The sequence below is a fragment of the Cornus florida genome, unplaced genomic scaffold, assembly GCF_030987335.1.
Source record: "Cornus florida cultivar Cherokee Brave unplaced genomic scaffold, ASM3098733v1 CherokeeBrave_3.0.0_Hap2_Chr06, whole genome shotgun sequence".
In the NCBI taxonomy this organism is placed as follows: Eukaryota; Viridiplantae; Streptophyta; class Magnoliopsida; order Cornales; family Cornaceae; genus Cornus; species Cornus florida.
This window is the reverse complement of record NW_026775576.1, coordinates 96,567,016-96,587,636: the sequence shown is the minus strand read 5'-3', so window position 1 is coordinate 96,587,636 and position 20,621 is coordinate 96,567,016. Positions and strand designations below refer to the sequence as shown.

Sequence of the window (20,621 nt, the reverse complement as noted above, 5' to 3'; positions counted from 1 at the left end):
TTATTTTTGCTCAATTAAATGTAAAAGATGTATATATGATTTATATCATATTTGTGTGGATTATTAGATGTAGATGTTGTTTGCATCTTTATATGAATATGGAAACCTTTACGTGGTTTTATTGTGGATTAATGCACCATTATGGGATGGGGGCATATAAGGGAATGGATTAACTAATAAAGTTAAGTCCTACTTATTTTCCTGTCAGGTCAACGGAATAGTTGGATGACATATTATTAAAGTAATATTTAGATAGTTTTTTTTGATGGTTAGATATGACAGATTTTACATATATAATTATACACCATGATATGAGCTTATGTCTTAGGATTAGTGGTTAGGGTGCGTATATTGCTAGGGATATGTAGCTAGATATAGTGTAGTTGTGTATCCTGATAGGTCTAGGTACTCATGCCTACTATATGTGCATTTTGCATGATTCAGGTTGAGACAACTCTATAGTCTAGTGAGATTCCTTTAGTGTGTATATATCTATATATGGACTGTTTAGTTATTGTTAAATTAATTAGGATGTGTACATGTATCGGGTCTCTGTTTGGGATGTAATAGATTAGAATTTGTTTGTGGGTCTAACCTACCTTTATTTTTCAAGTGTTCGTCAGTTCCAATCTTGGAGATTGTTTCGTGCCAAGTAGAGACAATCATTCACTCTTCCTACTCTACGTAGGACTCTTCTTCATGTTTTAGTTATTGGATTTATTTCAGTTTAGTTATTACAGTTAGGATATTATTAGGGGTCCACAGTATGTATTCCCGAGTTGTAATCTAAATAATTACTGGTATCAGAGGATTGGAGGATTTTATTATGGGATTTTTAATTATTATTTATTTGAGGATTATTAATTAAGTGATGATTTATTATTTAGTTCCCTTCAGCTTATTATTTATTTATTATTATTTTTGTATTCAAATGTTTGTTTAAATATTAATTATTTGATATCACTTGTATTCTGTACTCGAATTTGATCACCCGCGGCTCTAGAATCGAGGGTTATCACAAACCTCAATGCAAGTCATGATTGACCTACAAGCCGACAAATGAAGCTTCTTCCATTACATTTCCACAAGTATAACAGACCTCCTAAAATATTCAATTTGAGGTTTTGTAGTGAATTCAATTTGCAAGCCGTAACACTCATGGGCATAAATAAGCTGGGAAGTAATTATAGTAGATTTCCTTTTATTTCTTTCGTTGTTGTTCTTGCTATTTTCCCTTACATATGAATGTTGGGATTGTATGTTCTACAGAGTAATTGACTTTCAGTTTTAATAAAATCTGAGTTTTTTATTTATCTGCTTACATATACTGTGAATGATTGTATTGATTAATTCAAGATTTGAATTAAGTGTACATCAGTTATAAAAGATTGATTAATGTTAACATGGACAATTCGTCATTGACTGACGTTGACTCTAACAGAAGGGAGGTCCGTATATGATATTTTTATTTTTAGGGGAGGTTCGAGAAAAAACCCAAACTACAGGGGGGGGGTCCGTGTAATTATGACAAACTATAAGGGAGGACCGTGTAAATTACCTAATTTTAAAATAGGACATTTATTTTATAACAACCAAAAATAAAAAGGTTGATATTATTTTGGGACCCAAAGTGTATTATTTAGTAAAAAAGAACACTCTATATATTAAGCCACTATCCAAACATTAGTCAAAGCTTTGACTTGGCGATAAAATAAGATATTAACCACTATGTCCAATATATGTCATTGCTAACCCCTTCCATCATAACCAACATTTCTGTGATCTTAGATTTTGAGCAATGGAAGGTACAAAACTTTAAAGCATTGAGGTGCGACAAATAAACAAAGAACGAGCATATCAATAGCCGTGGGCAATGGGCCCGCGCTAACCTCCATAGTTGCACCTGCAAGTCCACTGGTGGATGAGAAGAGTGAGATCAAATACCATAAACACATCACCTGCAAAAGGTACATGGAACGACATCAAAATGGCACCAGCAGAGGAATGCAAGCCATGATTAACCTGCAAGCCGACAAATGAAGCTTCTTCCATTCCGTTTCCATAAGTATAATAGACCTCCTAAAAGATTCAATATGAGGTTTTGCAATGAAATAATGAATTTGCTAGCAATAATGTGAGATATTATTTTGTAATTGGTAATTATCAAAAACAAAACAAGTCCTAGTCGAGTTGTGATTTCAAGTTACTATATATATCGGGATCGACTGCGGCTGCAAAATTGGAAAGTTGTTCAAAGTTGTCATGACGAAAGATCATTTGAAAAAGGTAAGAACAACACGTTAGGAAGGATTCTAAAAAGGTTAGGACACATTTTACACTTGGTATATTTTTCAAACTTACCATATACAGTGTTTCAGCCTTAGTGAACCAAATATTCAAGTTTTGACATACTTGAACCGGTTTGGCATCATTGAACCGGTTCAAGTCTTCATGTTGGCTTCGAAAATCCAAATTGCCAAGCTTGAACAGGTTCAGACTCCTTGAACCAGTTCAAGAAGTCCTGACTGTATGTTGATTTCAATTTCCTGTTTCAGAATTCTTTCCTATTTGGTTTAGAACTGTACCAAGTCCTATGTACAAAATTTTCCATATTTTCAGAGGGATTAGGACATTCTAAACTCTATATAAACCTTGTTAGTCACTTAGGTTTATTAACGGCTTTTGCACTATCATGTCATTATTCATAAAAAGCCTTAGGGAGATTTTTTTTGCAAGAAATCCTAGAGATTTTTATGTTACTCTTTCTAGAACACACTCATATTCATATTATGTTGTTCAAATCCTGATCATGATCATATAGTTGCATTAACATCGATCAGAGAAAAGGAGATTTACTTCTACTTCTACATCGAATTCAAATATTGAAGAACAGAAGTAAAAACGATCACACTTTGAAAGGGTCAAAGCATTCAAGGAGTGTTGTTTGATCTACCAGTTACTTTTCTACAAAGATCAAGCATAAGCCTAAGGTAAAGTTGTTGTTGGACGGGACGTCGCAAAGTCAGAGGTTTGTTAGCTATTGGTATTTGGTAGAATGATAGGGTGTAAGCCAGAGAGTCAAAGTTCAATGTACTTTGTTTCAAACATAGTGGATCAGTTTACTTTGGACTGCACAGTCCACGAGGTATTTCCCGCGCAAACAGTTGACGTATCTTATCAACTGGGTTTTCTTGTTAAAAATCTTGCTGTCATATCTAACTTTTAATTTGCTTTATTTTACCTGCATGTGATTAATTACTTAATTGTTAAAATAAGGAAAGTTGGAAAGACACAAGATCTATTTTTAAAAATACAAAATTTTCTAAATATTCCGCTACGTACAACTAGGGATGGCAATTTGACTTGCCCCCGCAGTTACCTGCCCCGCCCCACCTCGTTTTTTGCAGTTTTGGGGGACCGTTTAGCTTATTTGGGCTGGGATGGTTTGATGTAATAAAAACCTGCGCCGGTTTGGTGCGAGAGTGAGGGGAGGTCGCCCCGCCCCGCCCCGTTTAGATAGGTAAATTACTTAAGTACCTTTGTTTCAGTAATATATATATCTCCCAGTATATATATATAAAGTGCCCTATATAACAATATTAAAGTAACAAATGAATTTGATTAGAAGGAAAGTTGCAATGGTGAAAAACTGAAGATGAGGTGAAAAAAAAAAGAGCAAATCTATTTCAACAATAAATAAATAATAGTCTTAAATGGGGCAGTTGCGGAGATGGGGTGGAAAGTCCCCCCATTTTTGCGGTTTTGGGCTGGAACGGAGGCGGGGTTTTTAAACGATTGAGGGAGCGGGGGAGGGTACACCCACCCAAACCCACCCCCGTTACCATCCCTACATATAACTCAAACATAATACTTGTATGGGCATAAATAAGCTGTCTTCCAAAGTAGTTAGATCTCCTTTGTGTTTTTATTCTTTTGTTGTTGTTCTTGTTATTTTCCCACAGAGATGAATATTGTGATTATATGTTCTACAAGGTTATTCATGAATTGTAATTGACTTGTAGTTTTAATAAAATCTAAGTTTTATATTTATCTGCTTACATTAGATTAGTATATACAAATGGTCTAAGCCTCACACTCCAAGATACACGATAACTAGGTGCACTAATCCCAGGCAACTACCAAATCAATCAATAGAAAATATATTATTCAAAACTAATTCAGTCTTTCATTCCTTCTAATTGATAAGTAGTGTGGAGCCTAACAAATAGTAGGGCTAATTTTTTTTTTTTTTTTTATTTTTTATTTTTTATTTTATTTTTTTTTTTAAAAAAAAAAAAACGCATAACTTTTAAATTTTGATCATAACCTCCCAACCTTTTTCAGAAAATCCTTAGCCTTATAAAAAGTGATCACATTGCCCCAATATCTTCGTCCAACCCGTTAACTAAGCTGTGAAATCACAAATTTGATCTTACAATTATTTTAATTCTTTACTTCACTTTCATTCACCTATTTATTTCCGTTTAACTAAATAGACCCTTATAAAATAAATACCCATGGTTAAACACGCAAGTGGTTGGTGGGTCTCGGGTTAACATTAAGAGAATTATTACTATGCAGGTGAGAACACTGTAATTCTATACATATTAGTCTCTTTCATTAAATGTAAACAAATCAAGTGGTTGATAATAAATAATTTAGTCGGATCGGATTGACCCTAATCCAAATCCGATTTGTTAAATTATCGGATTTGAATCTTTTTCCAGTTATTGGATTTGCTACTCAATCCATATCTGACTTAATGGATCGGATTCAAATAGTATTCGGATCAGAATTTGATTCATTGACGGGTCTACTTTGCAATATCCTTTTCAAGATGGAATCATGTGGTATTTTTATTTTGGTTTGATTTGTTTAGTCAAAGAAAATGGGCGAGGTATATTTAATGAATTAATTTTTTAAATTTATTAATTATAACTTAGGACCTTATGTGATGAATCCAATAGGTATAGAACAAGCCTGAATACATCCATGAATTGACTATTTCATGTACTTTGGCAACTATTTCATGTACTTTGGCAACTATTTCACGGTAGCTTTCATCTTTGGCCGAACAATTCTTCTAACTACAGGTAAATTGAATAAATCATTGGGAAAGTTTTCCGTGAATAAATCATTGGGAAAGTTTTCCGTGACCAAATCTAAACATAATTACAGGAAAGTAACTTCAAAGGAATAGTGACCAAATTTAAAATTTAATGCTAATGTATAGATCTTTCAAGGATATTTTTGTCATATAACTAAGTTTTGCATTTAACATTAATGAAATAATTTAATAGGACAAAATTATCCTCCAATTATTCCAGTAATTCTCTCGCTACACCAAACATTCAAATGTCAATCCCTTTTCTCTCGCGACAAATACAGTTGTGCTCTTACAACTGTGATTGTAATTACTGATCAAGAACAATCATGTCTATATGTGCTGCTTTTAATTTGATTTAAAATTTTATTGTTCGGTAGAGGCTCAGAGCACATAACATATTTCATCGCTCTAATATATAAACACAATTGTTCTCTTCCATAATGTATGTTGATGCGAAAATCTGCCCAACCCAGAACGATAATGTTTTCCTACAAAATAATGTAGATTATGTTATCTCGGATGACATCGGTAGAGTGCCGGTTGAAGACCCGACGATCAAGTCATTGCTTGGAATCGTATAACAGAATAATTAATTATGTATTCGATGCTTAGGAGTTTTTTCTCATACCTTCTTTAGTGGTTTCATGCCTTATTTATGGTTTAGTTTTAAAATCCTCCCTTAAGCAAATATCGATGGTTGAGTTTTGATTTATCATTCTCAACTGATACTGTTAACTGAACGACCTCGCCCTGATCTTTCCCCGGGTAGTTGAAGAGAACCAAATGGGTAGGTGATAGAAAATAAATATTCTTGGCAGATTTCTGAATGAGAAGAAAATATGCAAAAAATGGCAAAAATGTGAACACCAGAAGCACTGTAGGAGAAACGATCCAGGTCTTAACCAATCTTGAGTGAAGCACAATTGCTTTATTATTTTCTATTTTCACTCCTGTAATTAGAATTTTTCCCTCCCAATCGTTCCATTCTAAACTCTATAAATAGGGCAAAAGGATGTAGAGAGGGATACATAGAGTTAGTGAGAAAAAATAATAAAGAGTTAGAGATTTTTTTGTCTTGAATTTCTTTCTTATAATTCTATTCTTTTATTCAATGAAGAGCATTTTTATTTTTCTATTTTTTTTTTCTTATTAGTATGCAAGCTTAAACACCTTATCCCTCGAGACTTTTTCATTGTTTGATAAAAAATTGTTTAATCTTATTTTTATTTATTTTCATTATTCAAAAATTCAAAATTGTTTTAAAAGTTCTTTTTCCTTCCCTTAAATTTTTAGTTTTGAAATTGAGTTTAGAGTTCTAATCTTGAATGTGTGATTCGACTCTGCTTATTCTATACAACTTTTAGTTTTGTCTTTGCAGATTTTATTACTTTTTCACGATGTGTAGAAGAACAACGACAATATCCACAATTCTACAATTGGCAGTAAGCGGCTGGTCAACTTATGGTTATTTTTTCTCTTTCAATTGTCCCATATTTCCTTTTTAAGAATGCACTAGGATTTTTTTTTTTTTTACCCCAGGCACGATTTCCGAGGTGAACAATAACTCTTGAGAATTTTTTTAACGCTGGGCATGATTCCCGAGGTGAAAAGTAACTTTTGAGAGTTTTTACCTTGAGCACGATTCCCAAGGTGAACAGTTCGATCTCGGTATAATTACTGAGGTGAACAATATCTTTTTTTTTTTTTTTTTTGGTCTTGAGCGACCATGCCTTTGACTTGGATGATCGGGCTGTTTTGCATGCCTTAGCAATTAGGCATTAGATTTGGATAACTAGACCTTTGCAGGCTTGGCCATGTTCTTAGATGACCAAGCCTTGGTGTGGATGAGATTTTTCTCTTAGAAATCTAGTTATTGTGCATTATTGGGTCATTCCATTTGGGTAATATGCTTGCCCCGTGGTCATGTTCCTTACTAACCTTACTAATTTAGGTTTGGGAAACGCTCTCTTTTTTAGTGCTTTGTCTTGGGTTATTTGATTATTATAGTCTCAACCCTTTTAATAAGGGTATTCTTGCTCCTTGGGTACGTAAGGGGTTCGTAATAGGTTCAAGCTTCACTCAGCTTGCCTTGTTGATAAGGAGAATAATAATTTTGAGCTTTACCTAGCCTGCCATTTTAATAAAAGTGTATTGTTTGTGTTTGAGGTTGCCTTCATGAAGTAGTAAATTAAATCATTCGTCTTCTTTCCCTGGAGTAAAGTACCAATCATGTCTAACACTAATAACATGGGCCTGACATAGGCTTTAACTTCTCAGCACCTATCTTTGAGATGTTAGTCATACTATTCGATGGGGTAGAGTGCATCTCTTTGCACAACTTACCTATATTAACCTGGCCGAATGGCCTTGCACGATTATGGCCTCCCTTGAACCAGCCTTCTTTTGAGAACATGTTCTAAAATCTCATGGCATCGAGGTTGTGGATCTTCTACTTGGGTTTGAGATCAAGCTTAGTATGAATAAAACTGGCAGGCTTGGTATAGATGAAACATGTTTGGCTTGGCAAGATAATGTGGATAGAATTTGCTTGAATTGATGTGGCTGAGACCCGCCAAGCTTGATGTGGATGGGACTGGGCTTTGACTGGCATTATGTACCGAAGTTGATACGCCAGACTTTTGGATTTTACCATTATATGCAGATTGCTATCGTGACTGATTGTTATCACCTGATTTACTGCTCTACAGTAGTATGATAAATTAGGGGATCTTGAATGGGGAACCATTGTATAGGTACACAACTCGATATCCTAGACAGACGATGGCCTGGTGACCACTAGATAAATACCTCGTTGGGTATAAGGATCGCCCTGGACGTAGAAATCTCTTTGGGTATAAAATCCGCATTGGACATGAGAATCTTGAGAGACATCCTTGGGTGTAAGGACCTTCTTGGACATCATGGCCTTAAGATACATTCTTGGTTGTGAGGCCATCGTGATTCCATAGACAGATGGAATAGTAAGATCTTACTGTTGATAGGGATGCCTTTGGCGGTAGAGGTCTCACTGGTAGGTAGAGACCCCTTTGTTGGTTGGTAGAGGCCTCTTTTGTGGGTATAGACCTACCAGGTTATGTAGGTGTGGAATAAGCAGGCCATGGTCTTGGACGACTAAGCTTTAGTCTTTGATGGCCAGGCCTTGGTATTACGAGGAACTAAGTACTGGTAGGCGAGAGAAAGACCAGACGTTTGCCAGCCTAGTGGATCAAGATTAATTTATTATTTTGCCCCTAGTATGAAGGATAGGGACCATAATGTGGAGACCCGTCCTTCCATAGGAACAGGGGACCTTTTGTTCTAGTACTGCAACACTTTATAATTTTTGAATGCTAGAATGTTTTTCTCAACGGTTTCTATAATCGAAAACATGTCAATTTGTTTCTCCTTCCGTCTTTGGCCGAATAGCGTCAAAGTCAGTATTCTTTCAGGAAAGGAAACTAATCGTTTCCCACAGACGATGCGATGAGTTGATACGAAAATTTGCCCGACCTAAAATGACAACGTTTCTCTGCAAAACAATGGAGATTATGTCATCTCGGATGGCACCAATGGGATGCCGGCCGAGGACCCTCTCACTATCAAGTCAGTGCTTGAAATCGTATAACAGAAGAATTGATTATGTATTCAATGCTCAAGAGTTTATTCTCATACATTCTTTAGTGGCTCCATGCTTTATTTATAGTTGTTTTTGAAATCTAGTCAGTTGAGCAAATGTCGATGATTTATCATCTTCAATTGATCTCCTCTATCATCGTTAACTAAACGATCTCGCCCTTATTTTATCCCGAATAGTTGAAGAGAACCAAATGGTAGGCGGCTGGTCAACTTAAGGTTATTTTTTCCGTATCAATGTATATACAAAAACTTACTCAGGAACAGTAAATTATCCCTTTATGAATATCTACATGTCGATCCTCAAGAAATTTAATTGGTTCTTATGGAGCTTTTTTCACTTCCTAGACCTGAATGATAGAATCTCTCTCGATAACCACAACAACTGCCACCATCCTTTTAGTGCACGACCTCAATGCTAAAAAAATCAATTACATACTTTAAGAAATCAACTGCCCTCCACATGTGGTGAACTATTGAATTACATACTTTAAGAAATAGGAATGTCATATATGATCACTAAATATATATATATATATATATATATATATAATTGTGTTTAGAAAATTTGGATGATGGAAGAGTGGATACTTAAAAGTATATAGTTGAGAGCCAAGTTATTGATCAAATTTGATTGGCTCATGAGCACAAACCTCCAAAGAATTCAGGTGTGAGTCTAATCTCTTTGACACCCTAAGTAATCAACAAAGTTTTGCAGCACACGGAAAAAAGGAACCAACAAGTGAATTAAAAGATTAAATGATAAATTTGTCCAATTATAAAATAATTTATTATAAGAAGAATATTTAGGTAATAAATCATGAAATGGTCACTTATTAGCATTTAAGTTTTAAATTTTGTCACCATTCATCTTTTATAAACTTTAAAATCACTTTACCGTAATTATGTTTAGGTTTGGTCAGTAATAACTAATTTCCCTAAACCATTTTTGTTAAGTTTAATTCAAATTCATTTTGCTAAATCAATACAAGTCTTTCAAAGGTTGAAAGATAGCAAGTGCCACATCAAAAGTCCTAGGGTTTGACATTGATTACATAGAGAAGTAACTTGGAGAAGATTATTAGATTGTTGCTCGATAAAGATGATGTATAGTTGTATAATCTGTTATTTGACTTCCCATTTTCCCTTCCTTGATTTCATCCTAAACTTTAGAAAATTTAATTGTTATCCTTGATATATAAATATATCAAATCAATTAACTTTTTTTTTTTTTTTTTGGCAAGGGAGGAAGCGTTAGATGATAGGTTAGCAGATGTGGAGGGTCGAAGCCAGTCACTCCAAGATATACGGAAGGCACTAATCACTGAGTTATCGAGACAATTGCCAAATCAATCAATAGAAAACATATTATTCAAAACTAATTAAATTTTTTTATCATTCCTTCCAATTGATAAGTAGTGTGCATCCTAATAAATACTAGGGCTAATTTTTTTTTTTTTTTTTTTTTTTTTTTTTTTTATTTAAAAAAAGAATAACTACTTTCAAATTTTGATCATAAGTTCCCTATTTTAGAAAACCTCCAGCGCTATAAAAAGTAATCATATTGCTCCAAAGCTTTACAGGATTTACGTGAAAATAGAGTTACGTGGGGTATGAAAATAGTTAATTGATTTTAATTGTAATTAACTCATTTAATGAATTAGATCTGATTTTTAGGTCAACTTGCTCAATTTATGATTGATTAAATTATATAATCAATTTAAACATTCACAATCACAAATATATGAAAAGTAAAGCAAGTAAAAGTTTAGAGAGATTGTACTAGGATTTTTATCGAAGAAACCCTAGTTGAAAAAATACAGCAACTGTTTGCATGGGAAAAACCTCATGGACTATTCAGTCCAAAGTACACCGAACATACTTTGACTCTGGCTCACACCATATCATTCTACCAAACACCAATTGCTGACAATCCTCTGGCTTTGCGACTCCCCGTCTAGCAGCAACTTAACCTCAGGCTTATGCTTGATATTTGTAGAAGAGTAGCAGGTAGATCAGATAATACTCCTCGAATGCACCAACAAGCCAGTGGCCTAGCGGTACCAAGCCCCTACTTCTCAAAGAGAGGTCAGGGGTTCGAGCCTCCATGGAGGCATATGTATGTGAGTACCCAACTAGGAAAAAAAAAATACTCCTCGAATGCCCAACCCTTTCAAAGTGTGATTGCTTTTACTTCTGTTCTTCAAGATTTGAACTCGATGTAGAAGAATTAAATCCTGTTTTTCATTCGGAATCTCTAAATTTTCAATATAGCTCCAATTCTGATGAGATAGAGAACAATACTGCTAAATCACTCATGAATATATGTGTATGCTCTCATAAATAAATTCAGAACAATCAGATTTGATTTTCTGAATTTTTTTCTCTCTAAAAGGCTTTATCAAAATATAGAATTGATTTTCCCTAAAGCCATAAATAAACCTAGAAGAATAACAAGGTTTATATAGAGTTTAGAATGTCCTAATTCCTTTAAAAATATGAACAATTTCATGCATAAGATTTGGAAAGAAGTTAAGATCAAAAAAGAAACAAACAGAAGAAGAAACTAAAAGTTCTAATGCTGTCAGGACTCTTGGCACTGGTTCAAGAAAGTCAAAAACCTTTCCGACGCAATTTGGCTATCGGTTCCCAACTGTGGTACCAGTTCAAGGTTGGCAGTGAACAAACCTGTTGTGGATCAAGGTTTGCTACCGGTTCAAGGATTCTCCTACCCGTTCCCGATGGACAGAAGTGAAATCTCTGTTTCCTTCAACCTTCTAAACTTCCTAAAGTATCCTCACTAACTCACATACCTTTCTAAAGCATTGTTTTTATCATTCCGGAGTGTAGTAAATTATGAACACTTGAACTTCTTCAAATCCGCATCTAATCTTCAACCTTGAAATTGTGAACCGAAAAATTACAACTCGATCAGATTTGTTTTGACAACAAAATTAGCTAATTATAAAATATATCTCACAATTAAGTGGTTGATGGGTCTCGGGTAGGGTGAAAGTGGCGGGCGGGTGCTTGGAGAGAGAGAATCTAAGTCAAACACAATTCAGCAATGGGCAATTCATCTAGAAGGTCACCCCATCCCCCAAAGCTACCCTAAAGCTTTACAGGATTTCATCATTAACAATTAGATCTCTCATGTTTCTGAGACAGCCATAGACTAAAAGCTTGTGGAATGCCTTCAGTATATAAGAGTTCATGGGTAAAAGGAGACAAAGTCAAAATATGTCAGCTTTGGAGGATTTTGTCATTAATAATTCGATCTCTCATAAGTAGTCAAAATATGCTAGCTTAATTGTTTTGTTTTTTTAGCAAGTAGTAGCTTAATTGTTGCTCTAACTCGTGTTAGTTAACAGATCACACTACATATGCAGCGTGTTCTGTATATATTATAAATAACGGTAATCAATCAGCACAATATTTTATTCACAATACTGAAGCACCCAAGCTCTCCTTCCAACCATCTGAGCTTAATATTCAATGGTATGAGTGATTACCCATCGGTACCATGTATTCTAACGATGTTGTTTTTATTAGTGTTGGTTAAGCCATCCACAACGGGCTCTTTAGAGCCCAATTTCAGCAAGCAAATGGACTGTTGTTAGTGCAGCGGGCTAGCTATAAAACTTGGGGCCGACTAGCGATCGCGGGCCGGCTCGCGACAGACCGCGGGCCATGTGATACCCCTCGTTTCTAGAGCCACAGGTGATCAAGTCCGAGCACAGATCCGAGGGATACCAAACAATCAATATGTAAACAAGTAGAAATAAAACTGAATTAAGAACAAATTAATAATACGCTTAAAGAATTCTAAAATAAAAATCCTCAACTTAAGATAATAAAATTAATAACATTTAAATCCTCCAAATCTGTACAACTCGGGAATCCACCTAGTGGACCCCTAATCCCAAATCCTTGAATAAATTTACAGTATTAAAATCCCAAAACCAAAATAGAAAGGAAATCCTATGTAATAGGAAGAATGGGTGTCCATATCTGCATCAACACGATCAATCTCTAAGCCTGGTACTGGAGAATACCTGAAAAAATAAAAGAGTGGGTTAGGCCCACATGCAAGTCCTGATCTACTACGATCCAAGCAGGAATTCGATACGCAGATACATCTTAGATAGACTCAACAATATCTAGAATAGTCCATATATGTATATATTACACACTATAGGACGCTCACTAGTCCAATAGGTATGTCTCAGCCTGAGTAGAGATACCATGCAAATCGCACGTAATGTGGTCATGTGTACCTAGACCTACCAAGGAACAAAACCATTGTCCAGTTATCCATCCTAGGTGATATACGCACCCTAACCATGGTCCTGAGACTCAAGCTCATACCATGGCACCATAACATAAATATATAAAGTCCGTTCAAAGTGTGTCATTCAAAAAGCTTATTGACCTGACACAAAGTTATAAGTAGGACTTAACTTTTGTAGTTAATCCATCTTATTTCAGAATAGGTAGGTCTTAGTATTTTTTTTAAAACTAAGCCATCCTTAATATGCCACCATCCCATACCGGTGCATATATATCCATACAAGTAGAACTTAACTTTTATAGTTAATTCAACTTATTCCAAAATAGGTAGGAGTTAGTATTTTAACTAATCCGTCCCTAATATGCCACCGTCCCATACCGGTGCATACAACCCTCCAAATAGTATAGTTTACAAATAACACAATGTATTCAACAACCATTCTCCAAAATATGCACCATTATAATCTAAATACATATATATCAATATTAGGCATTCATTATAAGGCCTAACTATAACATTCCAATAATGTAAACTGCCAAAATAATCTAAGCATTCATATTCCTCAACTTGTACATAAATCGATGCAGTTCCGTAGCAAGGTGTATATAAATTTGGTCCAACATAAATATAGTTAAACATGGGTGTAACTAAGTCATGCCTCCACTGAAAGACTTAGAACCCAAGTTTCAGTCCATGAAGTTGATATAACAGGTTTATGCAACTTCCTTCTCCAAACAGTACTATAATTGTGCATTTATGTACTGAATTAAGCATCAGACTATTCCAAACACACATACACATAATTGAATAACAACCTGCTTATAACAGAGCTGCCAACCATGCTTCAAAACCTAAGAACATGTAAAGAAATCAAATCTCTTCCAGACAGTGTTGTAGCAAATGAGATATATAATAGATTTAAGCTATCAGTCAATCCAAACCAAGCATACATGTATTTAAATAACATAATGTTCATAACTCAACTACAGACCATGATTCAAACTTAAGACCAGGCAAAGAAAACAAATTTCACATCAGTCTGCAACACAAGCCAGTTGCTCCCTTAACCACATTTAGACCTTTGATCAAACTAATGTTAATTCTGTCCCAGATTCAGAATGTAAGCTTGGTTCTTAATTATTTTATACATCATAAGCAGTGTATTTCCTCACTCAACAGCCTTTAAACCATTCCAGAAACCCAGACTCAGCCAAACAGAACATAAAATTTCAGTTTTACGCACCTTTAAGAGAAAGAGAAGGCTCTAAGTTTCTCAGAGCCTTCTCCACTTTAGGAGAGCTGGCTCCCCTTCCTTGGGAGCCGGCTCTAGATGGGTGGGAGCCGGCTCTCACCCCTAGAGAGCCGGCTCTAGTGTTTTGGGAGCAGGCTCGCTCTATTTTTGGAGCCTACTCTAACCCCTAAGAGCCCTGGCTTGTTCTGCATCTGCCATCTTCGACTCCGGCGGTTACAGTCTTTAAAAATAGTTTTATTACAGATTTTAAAGTCCTATCCTCATCCCAGATAAATCACCAGACAGAGTTATACCCCTTTTAGTTGAATAACAGATCAAAGTTTGAAACAACGGCAACCATACAAAAGACTGAACTTGTAGTCGACTGAGAAACAGATTCAATTCCATCATGCTAGAAACTTATTTAACATGTTTAATTTCAGTTTTTAAGATCCCACTCACATCCCAGAGTAACCACAAGACAGAGTTATACAAACAAGAACGGAACTAAACATCAATTTGTAAAGCATCGACAATAAGATTTTAAGCTGAACGTGTAAAACTATGAAAACAGATTATATTCAATGATGTTTAATACTATTACAACATGTATAAACGATGTCATTAAGTCTTACTTTAATTCCTGGAGTGTAACTAAGCATGCACATAACACAAATTCCTGGGAAAGAGAAGATCAGAAACTTGCCTTGGAGTTTCAGATTTGAAACTCTAATTCCATAGTTTCTGTAAGATACGTTTGTGTCCTAACAGCAAGTCTGCTCCTCCAGTGCTTTAGTTCAACCTAGAAACACCCCATGCCTTCCTCTTTGAATTGCTTTAATAATCAACCAAGGATACTCTGCGTTTCTCTCTAACTCCTCCCTCTGTTTCTCCGAGAAATTTATTTGTTTGCAACCCTAGGTAGAATGTACATATGTATATTTATAGACTTATAAACCCTAAACCCTAATTCTAGTTGTATTCTGAGAATAAAACATCTTAATAGGCAAAATAACAAGGCGGCTACATCTTGACACCTAAAACCCTAAGTCACGATATACCAGCTCCCATAAACCGTGAATTAACTACATTAAACAATTATGTAATTACAATAATTAATAACAGCCAATTAATACATGTAAATAAATAAATCAAATACACCAATTAACTAAAAAAAAAATTAACAAATAATACAACACTTAATTTAAATAAGGAAACAAAACAATTAAAATCATTTAAGCAACCACAATTAATCACTTTAAAAAAAAAAACAAAACAACTAAGTCACATAATTAAATCAATTAAACAAAATTAAATCCCCATTTGACCCTTTTGAAAACTTGGGGTATTACAAGCCGGCCTGCGATCGCTGAAATTTTGGGCAACTACTATTTTGTCTTATTAGCTAGTAATTGCACAGTGCTCCAAACAGTGCCTTAAGGCACTGTTTGGCATAATTTTTTTTTTTTAAACCTAAAAATAGGTTATTTTTAACTCTTTTTAGGAAAAAAAAATTAAAATAAAACTCATTAAAATATATATATATTGTTTATGCACTATTTATTGAAAAAAAAAAAAATTTCTTTGGGCCAAAAATAAATTCAAAAAACTTTTGTTTTATTTGTTTTTTATCCTTAAAATTTGTTTTTTTTTTTTTGCTTTAAATTGTAATCCTTATTTTCTTATTCCAATTCATTATTTTTAATCCTTATTTTGTAATCCTTAAAAAAAAAATTTATTTGGGCCAAAAATAAATTGAAAAAGCTTTTGTTTTTTTTTCCTTAAAACTTGTTTTCTTGTTTTTTTGCTTTAAATTGTAATCCTTATTTTCTTATTCCAATTCATTATTTTTAATCCTTATTTTGTAATCTTTATTTATTTGGGCCAAAAATAAATAAAAAAAGCTTTTTTTTTAACACTTTTTGTAATAAAAAAAAAATTAAAATTACAAATTCATCTACTTATTCCGATAAAATTTTCTAATACTTATTTTCTTATTCCAATTCATTATTTTTAATCTTAAAAAATCATTACATAATAAAAATTCTAGTACACGAAATGTCATAACATCTTAAAAGCAAACAAAATGCAACATAAATTAAACATCTTCATCAGCATAGCGGTTCCACAAATTTTCCATCAAATCATTCCTTAACCGCGTATTTGTCTCTCTGTTGCGAATCTGAGGTTGGCGAGAGGATATGCGTGCTGCTAAAATTGATGGGCATCGACTTAAAGTGGGAATCGGGAATGCATCCTCCGGTGGCGGAGTCCATCTTCCAACATTTGCATGACGCTCATCTTCAACGATCATATTGTGAAGGATGATGCACATTTTCATTATGAGACGCAAGTCATCTTTCTCCCAGTAACATACTGGTCCTTGCGTTATTGCCCACTTGATCTGCAATACCCCAAAAGCCCGTTCCACATCTTTTCTTACTGCCTCTTGTCGCTGAGCAAATAAATTTTCTTTTGTAGTGGTTGGGTGCGGGATGGTCTGTATCAAAGTTTCCCACTTAGGGTATATACCATCAGACAGGTAATACCCCATTCTAAAGTGATGTCCATTCATTACATAATTAACCGGAGGTAATTGGCCATTGATGATGCCGTTGAATACCGAGGAATGATCCAACACATTTATATCATTGTGTGAACCCAGCATTCCGAAGAATGCATGCCAGATCCATAAATCTTGTAAGGCAACTGCTTCCAATACGGGAGTATTCTTACCAGATCGTCCCCTATGTGTGCCTTGCCACTCCACTGGGTAATTCTTCCACTCCCAGTGCATACAGTCGATAGAACCAAGCATACCCAGAAAACCTCTATGCTCCTCTTCTTCAAGCAACCGTGCTATGTCGGCTTCGTTGGGTGGGCGCATATACTCTTCTACATACACAGCAACAATAGCATTACAAAACACCTTCAAGCATTTAATGGCAGTGCTCTCGCCGATTTTAATATACTCATCATAGTGATCGGCTACACAACCATATGCGAGTATACGAACAGCAGTTGTCATCTTCTGTATAGAAGACAACCCCAGACGACCAGTTGCATCCTTTTTTTGGACAAAGTAGTTATCATAAGCTTTGACATCATTAAGGATACGAAGAAAAAGTTCTCGTCGCATCCTGAATCGCCTGTGAAAGTACTCCGGTGGATATGTGCAACTCTCGTTGAAGTAGTCTTTCATTAGCTGATAGTGGCTTCCCTCTCGGTCACGATGAATGTACCGCTTCTTTTTACGGACTTAAAAAACTTGCTCGACTATCTCTGGCCTCACTGAATTCATAATCTCATAGAATTCGTCTTGATCCGGTTGAATCAACGCCCCAAAAGGATTACCTTCCGAAGAGGATGACGAGGAAGATGAAGAATTAGTGTCTACTAGAGGAAAAGCTTGTGATGACGAAGCCATTCGAATTTCGAAATTGAAAAAGATGGATGATAATATTTTGCTACAATGGAGAGAAATGATTATAGTAATGATTTTCAAATGAGCAAATGAGTTTCATTATATAAGATGAAAATATAGCCGTTTAAAATTTAAAATTTTAAAATATAGCCGTTAAAAATTCAAATTTTAAAAATATTGCTGATAAAAATTCAAATTTTAAAAATATAGCCGTTACAAATATAGCGGTTAAAAATTCAATTTTTAAAAATATAGTTGTTAAAAATATAGCCGTTTAGGAAAAGTTTTAAAAAATAATAATAATTTTAATTTTTTTTTATTATTTTTTTTGGAGAGCGAAAATTCGGAGAGTCTGATGGAGTGCATGTTTTTGGAGAGCGAAAACTACTGACGTAGCTCTTGGAATTGCTGATGTGGCTCTTGGAAAAGCTGATGTGGCATTTTTAGAGAGCCAAAATTTGGAGAGGCTGGTGCGGATGCTTTTACATGCGTTAAGAAATTTTATATATATATATATATATATATATATATATATATATATATATATATTTGTTATTACTTGTGTTAATCACGTGCTGGAATAGAAGGATTTTTAAATGTCTCTTGAAAGTGGTGGGCGGGTGTTTGGAGAGAGAGGAGAGAATCTTAAGAGATAATTAAGCATGTGCTGGTATGCATACAATTGTTTGTTTCAAAATGCATATTATATAAACAAAACAATTGTTGGGATGCACCAACAATGGCTATATATATGAACTCAAATTTGTCTTAATTACACAACCTACATTCAATCAATCTCAATCTCATGGCTCTTACTACCTCAATGACTTGTCAACTTCCGGCCACAACCGAGACTCTTTCCGGTGAGCTGCCAACTAGTGGCGATTACCAAAAGGGCGTCAAGTACATTACTGATATGTGGCCTAACTTACCCAACCTACCTTCAGAATATGTTTTGCCATTAACCACTAATCCATTATTAGTCAGCCATGCTTCAATTCCTGTCGTCGATTTAAGTGGTCTCAATGGATCCGCTGAGTCTAGAATGAGGACTATTCAGGCCATCGATTCTGCCTGTGCCGAGTGGGGAATCTTCGGGGTAATATATAGTTTATTAGTTTACATGCATGTTTTAGACATTAATATATATATATATATATATATATATATATATATATATATATATATATTGTTTCTTTTGTAAGTTAATATATCTTGCTTTGATAAGTATATACCAAAATACTAAAAATTAACATTGCAGGTTGTTAATCACGGGATAAAGATCTCTCTAATGGAGGAAATGCTGGAGGCCGTAGTAGGGTTTTTCAACCTCTTGGGAAGAGAAGATGAAATATAACACAAATGAATATCCAATGAATCTACCTTCTGCTGGGCATGGAACAAGCCTGCATACATCCTCCAAGTATTCTATATGGAGGGACTATATGTGGCATCATGGTCATGGCCGTCCTCATCATAGTAGCTCTAATCTTTGGCCTAGCAGTCCCTCTAACTACAGGTATATATGTATATATATATTGATCTTTAAATGAACCATTTTTCTCAATTTTCATTCTTCAATTTCGTGATTTTAATTAATTGCCAAAATTGGCAGATGCAACTGAAGATAGCAAGTGCATTATCAGAAGCTTTAGGACTTGACGGTGATTACATAGAGAAGTCACTTGGAGGAGGTTTTCAAGTGGTTGGTTCTAATTATTATGCTCCATGTCCAGAGCCACACCGAACACTTGAGATACCAGACCATTCTGATCATGGTGGACTTACAGTTTTGATGCAAAATGATGTTGATGGCTTACAAGTTGAACATGATGGAGAGTGGGTATCTGTTGGAATAGTGCCAGGGTCTTTTGTTGTCAACATAGGAGATTACATGGAGGTTAGTCCAATATTTGTTATGTAATAATTTTACTTTAATATATAAGATATTAACCAATATGTCCAATATATGTCAGTACTAACCCCTTCCATCGTAACCAACATTTCTGTGATCTTAGATTTTGAGCAATGGATGGTACAAAACATTGAAGCATCGAGGCGTGACAAATAAACAAAGAACGAGGATATCAATAGCCGTGGGCAATGGGCCTGCATTGACCTCCACAGTTGCACCTGCAAGTCCACTGGTGGATGAGAAGAATGAGATCAAATGCCACAACCACATCACCTACAAAGGGTACATGGAACTACATCAAAATGGCACCACAAGAGGAAAAACCCCAATGCAAGTCATGATTGACCTACAAGCCGACAAATGAATTGCTTCTTCCATTCCATTTCCACATGTATGATAGACCTCCTAAAAGATTCAATATGAGGTTTTGTAGTGAATTGAATTTGCAAGCCATAACACTCATGGGCATAAATAAGCTGGGAAGTAGTTATAGTAGATCTTTGTTGTTCTTGTTATTTTCCCGTACGTGTGAATGTTGGGATTGTATGTTCTACAGAGTAATTGACTCCCAGTTTTAATAAAATCTGAGTTTCTTATTTATCTGCTAACATATACTGTGAATGCTTGTATTGATTAATAGATTTGAATTAAGTGTCCATTAGTTATAAAAGAATCATTAATGTGTAACGACCCGAACCCGAGGGTCCGAATGACTAACCGAGTCTTTATCCGAACTCGAGGTCAACTAAGGGCACTACCATCCTTTCCTATGTTAATACATAATAATAATAATAAATAATAAGTTCATAACTACAAAATATATTAAAACAGTCTACTAACGCGTCAAAACCTATGGTGGAGCGTCGTCCGCTACTTCTCTTCCGTATCCTGAAAAATGTTAATAATAAAACGAGGTGAGTCAACCGCTCAGTAAGAGGTGTCTAAGACATATCTCTTATGACCTCGTGAATTCCCGCAAAGAATAGGCAAAAAGTAAATGGGATCATGTCATAGGGAATG

The 20,621-nt window shown here is 34.9% G+C and overlaps 2 protein-coding genes across 2 annotated transcripts; one reads left to right on the top strand and one right to left on the bottom strand.

Moving 5' to 3' along the window:
- Positions 1-16,360: 16,360 nt before the first annotated feature.
- Positions 16,361-17,464, bottom strand: LOC132314665 (uncharacterized). The gene is made up of 2 exons (XM_059813497.1): positions 17,083-17,464; positions 16,361-16,869 (listed from the first exon to the last, which is right to left on the bottom strand). The coding sequence occupies exons 1-2, from the start codon at positions 17,462-17,464 to the stop codon at positions 16,361-16,363; spliced, it is 891 nt and encodes a 296-aa protein (XP_059669480.1).
- A 1,045-nt stretch (positions 17,465-18,509) lies between these two features.
- On the top strand, positions 18,510-19,965 carry LOC132314664 (protein DMR6-LIKE OXYGENASE 1-like). The gene is made up of 3 exons (XM_059813496.1): positions 18,510-18,785; positions 19,302-19,586; positions 19,705-19,965. The coding sequence occupies exons 1-3, from the start codon at positions 18,510-18,512 to the stop codon at positions 19,963-19,965; spliced, it is 822 nt and encodes a 273-aa protein (XP_059669479.1).
- The last annotated feature ends 656 nt before the right edge of the window (positions 19,966-20,621 follow it).

Coding starts and splice junctions, on each gene's coding strand:
- LOC132314664 (XM_059813496.1), top strand. CDS start 18,510: ATGACTTGTCAACTTCCGGCCACAACCGAGACTCTTTCCGGTGAGCTG. Junction 18,786..19,301: donor CCGAGTGGGGAATCTTCGGG/GTAATATATAGT, acceptor CAAAATTGGCAG/ATGCAACTGAAGATAGCAAG. Junction 19,587..19,704: donor ACATAGGAGATTACATGGAG/GTTAGTCCAATA, acceptor CTGTGATCTTAG/ATTTTGAGCAATGGATGGTA.
- LOC132314665 (XM_059813497.1), bottom strand. CDS start 17,464: ATGAAAGACTACTTCAACGAGAGTTGCACATATCCACCGGAGTACTTT. Junction 16,870..17,082: donor GGAGCATAGAGGTTTTCTGG/GTATGCTTGGTT, acceptor TCAACGGCATCA/TCAATGGCCAATTACCTCCG.